Consider the following 5,938-nt stretch of genomic DNA (forward strand, 5'->3'; position numbering starts at 1 on the left):
TGGGCCGGCCAGCCCTGCCTCAGCCTGGTTGGAAGAGCATCCCGGGTCCTGGCCAAGGCCAGCACGTGTGCGGCAGGATAGAGGCTGGTTCCTACTACCCATCCGGGGCGCACATGGGTCCCTCCCAGCCGACCACCTTCTGCCTGCTCCTAGCACCGTCCTGTTCTCTGGAGGGGCCACGAGCGGGGCTGGGGGCTGCAGGTTCCCACCGTCTTCCAGGGGAGGGGGAAGCTGGTGCAGCGAACCTCCCTCCCGTCCAGATCTGAGCCAGGAGATGCTAGCGTGTCCCACCAGGGCGTCTGTCCATCCAGGCCCTGAAAGCGCTGCCCCGTAATTCTGGCCTGGAATGAGTCAGGTCAGTTGCTGACCCAAGGAGATTTCCTCATTTTAGAGCCAGGGATCTCCCTAATCCAAGGAGGAGCCTGGCTTGAGTCTCATCTGAACAGGGAACCCACGGAGCCCCCCATTGCGCCAACCGGGGGGGCCTTCAGAGCTGCCACGGCCCCCCTGGTGAAACCATCCCCCTTTTGCTGTGTGTCTCTGGAAGGGAGGCTGTGGGCGGAGGGTCTGCCCCGTGGACTCTGCACTTCACACCTGCTGTGGAGCCGATCACCCCAAAACACAGACATGGGGGTGTGCACAAGGGGGGGCAACCAGGAGCATGGAGCCCCCCAATAATTGGTGGGGGCACAGAACTCCTCCGGGGCAGGGGTGCAAGGAGAGCGAATTCCTCTGGCCCTAGGGGCTGCGGGGGGGGGAAGGGGGAGGAAAGCACCCCCTCCAAAAGACGTGAGGGGCAGACCCGGCCCTGCCCAGCCCCTGCCTGAGAGCACAGCGAGAACGCACAGAGCTCACCCCGGGGATTGCAAACGTCGCTCCGCAGACCGAGGGCTGCAGGCCCCAAGCTGGGCACCTCACCCCAGAGGGTCTCGCCCTGGGCTACCCCCATGGGAGAAATGGCTGGATTTAAAGGGTGAGCTCCTGCACTGCGGACTGTTGGAGCAGAAACAGCAGGCCCGGGGAGCAGATTTCCCCCATCTCATCCCTGGCTCTCTCAGCTGGGGAATCTCCAGCAAAGAGCTGGGAGTCGCCTCCACCCCCCAGCGCCAGGATCCACACGGGGAAGGGGGGGGAAGCCGGGAGCGGGAGCCTCTAGCTGGCTGGGGATGGACATGCTCTGGGACTGGAGGCTGGGCATCAGGAGGGGCTCAGAGGCGCTGTCGGCCAAGGGTCGCTGTGGGGTGTCTCTCTGCCCTAACTGTGAGCTCACCCCCTAAGCTGGGCTAAGCCCGGTCAGTGCCTGGATGGCAGACCTCCAGAGAGAGCCCGGGGGGGTGCAGAGAGCCCTGGGGGGAGCTGGCAGGGCCCAAAGGCACGGGAATGTGCCCTCCTGGCCAATCCCAGGCAGAGTCACCCCCTCCCTCGTTTACAGCGGCTCCCTCCAGCCCGAGGAGCCAGAAATCACGGAGATTGGCTCACAAACCATGCGATCTTCAAAGCCAAATGCCCACTGCTTCTATTCGGTGGCCTTCAAGTTTCCAAGCCGGTTGAACCACAAGGCCACCTGGCGGAAGCCGCAGACTCTGTCGCCCCCGTGCCCAGATGCACCGTGGAGAAGAGCCTGGCTCGGACAGGCTGGTTCCGGCACGGCAGGACAGGGGCCCCGTGGTGCTGCAGGACCGCGGTGCCCAGCCAGGCCCCGCATCCCGTGGCAGTGAGGAGGGTGCTATGCCTCCGGCTTCGGGGGGCCATGCTGGCGCGTCAGCAAACCCTTGTGGCTGCGGAGTCCTGCCCAGCTCCTCGCCCCAGCGGCAGACTCCCAGCGTATCCCCACACGGGAGATGGGAACCGCAGGCCTGGGAGCGGATCCCAAGGGGTAGAAATGGCTCTTTCGAGTCCCTCCCGGGGCCCCAGGTCAGGCTGCTCCCTGCAGGCCCCTCCCTGCCAGGGCTTAGACTCACAGAAGCACAGCAGATGGGGGTGGGAAGGGACCTCAGGAGGTATCTAGTCCCGTGTGTCTCTACCTGTTTGAGAGCAGGGACCAGCTTCTTACACCCTGTCAGGGAGATCTCAGGGACCAGCCCCAACCAGCTGTTGAGAAACACTGACCTAGTCCCACCCCTGCTCAAAGCAGGACGGACCCCAACTAACCCATCCCAGCCAGGGCTTTGTCAAGCTGCAGCTTAAAAACCTCTAAAGATGGAGATTCCCCCACCTCCCTAGGTAACCCATTCCAGTGCTTCACCACCCTCCTAGTGACAAATGTTTTTCCTAATATCCAACCTAGACCTCCCCCACTGCAACTTGAGACCGTTGCTCCTTGTTCTGTCATCTGCCACCACTGAGAACAGCCTAGCTCCATCCTCCCTGGAACCCCCTTTCAGGTAGTTAAAGGCTGCTATCAAATCCCCCCTCACTCTTCTCTTTTGCAGACTAAACAAGCCCAGTTCCCTCAGCCTCTCCTCAGGAGCATCCCCGAGGCCGGGCGGGAGGACGGGTGGCCCAGTGGTTAGGTGCTAAGCTAGCAGGACTTGGGAGACCAGGGCTCCACTCCCAGCTCTGGGGTCCCTTCGCTACCCAGGACAGCAGGCGCCGCCCTGCCCCTGGGGGTCACCCCAGAGCCAGGCAGGGATGGGGGGAAGGATGCTGCTTCTGCTGCTGCCCTCTGAGTCCGGCCCCCTCCCTGGCGCTGCTTCCTCCCCGGGGGGCCGGGGCCACGCCCGGCCCATTCTCACCTCAATCAAGCCCGAGCCGCCGCCCGCCTCCTGCCAGGAGCGCAGCGCAGGGGCCCGGGCCGCACCCAGCCGGGCTGGCTCCAGGGGGGCGAGCCGCCCATCAGCATGACAAAGGCCGGGATGGGCCTGGCTGGGGTGGATGGAGAGAGGGGCAGACCCGGGCCGAGCCGAGCCGAGCTGAGCTGAGCCCCGACCCAGGCCGGGCTGCAGGCGGCTGCGGACCCTCGCCTTCCCCCGCGTCGGGCGCCCGGCGGGACCGACGGACTGACGGAGCCAGCCCAGCGCGGCCCCCGCGAGCAGCCCCGGCCCGGCCCGGCATGGAGCGGCTGTGTCAGGAGGGAGGGGCCGAGCCCCCGGAGCAGGAGCAGGGGCAGGGGCCGGGGCCGGCCCGGCCGGCGAAGAAGAAATACAGCCGGCACCGCAAGCCGCCCTACACCTACCTGGCCATGATCGCCCTGGTCATCCAGGCCGCGCCCGGCAGGAAGCTGAAGTTGTCCCAGGTGGGGCCCGCGGGGAGCCCGAAGTCTGCAGCGCGCCCCGCCCCCCGGCTCCGGATCGGGGCCCGTCGGCGGCGCTGCCCCGGGGGGGCGGGCGAGCCCGGCTGAGGGAGGGTCACCGGCCCCGCGGCTCGCCCCCTCCAGGCTGCTCGCCCGCGGGCTGGGGGGGACATCTGTCGGGGGGTCTGGGGGCATAACTGGGGGCGCCAGGGGCGGTCTCTCCGGTTCGGGGGCGGCGGGGGGCGATCGCTGGTTGGGGGGAGGGGGACGGTGGGGCGCAGTGGGTGGAGGTGGGAAGGGGCTGGGGGGGGTCACTGCTTCGGCTGGGGAAGATGGTGGCGGGGGGTGTCACTGGATCGTGAGAAGGGGGTCACGGAGAAGGTGGAGGTGGGGGGTCACTGGTTCGGGGTGGGGCAGGTGGAGGTGGGGATCTGGTTGGGGGAAGGCGGGGGGGGTCACTGGTTCGAGGTGGGGGGTCACTGGTTCGGGTGAAGGTGGGGTCACTGGGGGAAGGTGGGGGTCACTGGTTCGGGTTGGGGGGTTACTGGGGGGAAGGTGTCGCGGGGGAGGGTGCAGGAGGCAGGTCACGGGGGAGGGTGCGGGGTCTCTGGTTCGAGGTGGGGGTCACCAATTGGGGGGTGGGTCGGCCGGGAGGGGCTGTGAGTGAAGCCCCCCCCCCCCGCAGCAGGGCTCATTACCTCTCTGGGTTTCAGATCATCCAGGAGATCGGCTCCCTCTTCCCCTTCTTCACGGAGGGCTACCAGGGCTGGAAGGACTCCATCCGCCACAACCTGTCCTCCAACAGCTGCTTCTCCAAGGTGAGGGCTGGGCCGGGGGGGCAGCGAGACAACGGGGGGCCAGGCAAGGGGGGGTGACGGCATGGGGGGCAGGGTGCAGGTGGTGTGATGGTGATGGGGTACTGGGGGGGCAGGGTGGGGGTGATGGTGATGGGGTATATGGGGGCAGGCTGGCAGTGGGGGGGCTGGGCTGGGGTCTCTGACTCTGGGGAGCTCCGTCCCTGGCTGAGCCCGTCTCGATCTCCCCGGCAGCTGCTGAAGGACCCCGCGAAGCCCAAGGCCAAAGGGAATTTCTGGACGGTGGACGTCAGCCGCATCCCCCCGGACGCCCTGAAGCTGCAGAACACGGCCATCTCCCGGCAGGAGGCGGCCTCCTTCGCCAGCGACCTGGCCCCCTTCATCCTGCACGGGCAGCGCTATGGGGGGGGGCCCCGGCAGATGCAGGCTGTGGCCAGCGTGGGCCCTCGAGCCCCCACCGCTGAGCCGGAGTCTCAGGCCGGGCCCCACGGCCGGCACCAGCTGGACACGTCCTTTTCCATCCAGGCCCTGCTCCAGAACCTGCCCAAGGTGGAGCTGAACGAGCAGCTGGGGGCTCAGGGGTCTCTGCACCCCGAGAGCCAGGATCTCTCTCCCTTCCTGCTCTGCTCCCCCCCTGTGCCGAGGGCCCCTGCCATGCCAAGGACTCGCTCCTCCTCTGCCTCCACGCTGCCCTGGGACGAGACGAGCCCAGGTACCCCGCAGCCCCCGGCTCCGGCCAAGCGCCCCCGGCTGCTCCAGGCCTCCCAGAACAGCAGCTCTGACTCGGAGGGCTCCGCCTGCCGCACCCCGCCGGCGTCCCCCCTGCACCAGCCCCCCGCCTCCTATGCCCCGGGCCTGCCCCCCAGTGCTGGCCTGCCCCCGCTCATCCCCCCTTGCTTTGCCTTCCCCCCCTCCCCGGGCTGCCCTGCCTCGGCTGCTGCCCCACGGCCTACGTCAGCCCCGGGTACTGGGGCCTGGTGCCGCCCCCCTCGCCGCCGGCTCTTCCCCCGCTGCTGGGCATCCCCTTGGACCTGGACAGCACCTTCCCGGCCCTCCCTGCCAGCAAGGCCGGTCCTGCCCCGCCCCCGGTGCCCCCGCCGTGGCATGGCCCCCGGCTGGTTCTGCCGCAGTACGGCGGATTCTGAGGGGCCCGGGGGCGGCGGCTGGGCAACGGCTGATGCTAAATGTGCAATAAGGGCCACAGAGCTGGGAAGTGGAAGGGGAGGGGGCCCAGACATTCCCCCCCAGCCCTGCCCCAGAGACCAGCCTCTCCCATGCCCCTGGCCTGCACCATGGAACTGCAGCCCAGCGTGCGGCGGGGCCCGGCCCTCCGGGCTCAAGGGGGAGTGGTGCCATGCCGGGGGGGCCTCTCCCCAGCAGCAGGGCCCAGAGCCGGGGCTGGAGGGAAGGGGGGGATCTCGCAGGGGATGGGGCAGCTGGGGCCAGGCCTGTCCCCCTGCAGACTGCCCCACGGGAAGGGGTTGGGGGTTGCGGGGGCGGGGTGCGTGTGTAAAGGGTGCGCACGCGCAATTGTGAATAAAAGTGGATGGAGATCGGCCCCGTAATTCACTGCGCTGACCCCCATCACCCCTCCCACCCCCCCGGCCTCGTGCCCCTGCCAAACGCTGACCCACAGCCAGCTCCCCCCACCCGGTCCCGGCCTGTTACCCCAGCTCCCTGGGCCTGTCCAATCCACAGTCAGCTCCTCCCGACAGGGGGGGGGGATGGGAGCGACGGGGGGGGGGGGGGCTGTACCATCTGCCCCCTGCTGTGGGCTCTGCAGCCCCCCCCCCAACAATCTTACACCAGGGGGAGCCCATGGTAGGACAAAGCTTCCCCCCCCCCCCCACGCAGGGCACAAGGCAGAGAGAGGGTGTCTCCTGGGACTGGC

General features: G+C 68.4%; 1 protein-coding gene across 1 annotated transcript; it reads left to right on the forward strand.

Annotated features, from left to right (window-relative positions):
- Window positions 1-2,646: 2,646 nt before the first annotated feature.
- LOC137161043 (forkhead activin signal transducer 3-like) lies at window positions 2,647-5,270 on the forward strand. Its single transcript, XM_067560045.1, is given in 4 exon segments — window positions 2,647-3,235; window positions 3,946-4,050; window positions 4,282-4,957; window positions 4,960-5,270. Coding segments are annotated over 4 exon segments (1,197 nt in total). The 5' UTR covers window positions 2,647-3,052; the 3' UTR covers window positions 5,193-5,270.
- The last annotated feature ends 668 nt before the right edge of the window (window positions 5,271-5,938 follow it).

Source organism: Emydura macquarii, unplaced genomic scaffold (genome assembly GCF_026122565.2).
Source record: "Emydura macquarii macquarii isolate MOO-44397 ecotype Brisbane River unplaced genomic scaffold, CSIRO-AGI_Emac_v2 contig_2246, whole genome shotgun sequence".
NCBI classification, from domain to species: Eukaryota; Metazoa; Chordata; order Testudines; family Chelidae; genus Emydura; species Emydura macquarii.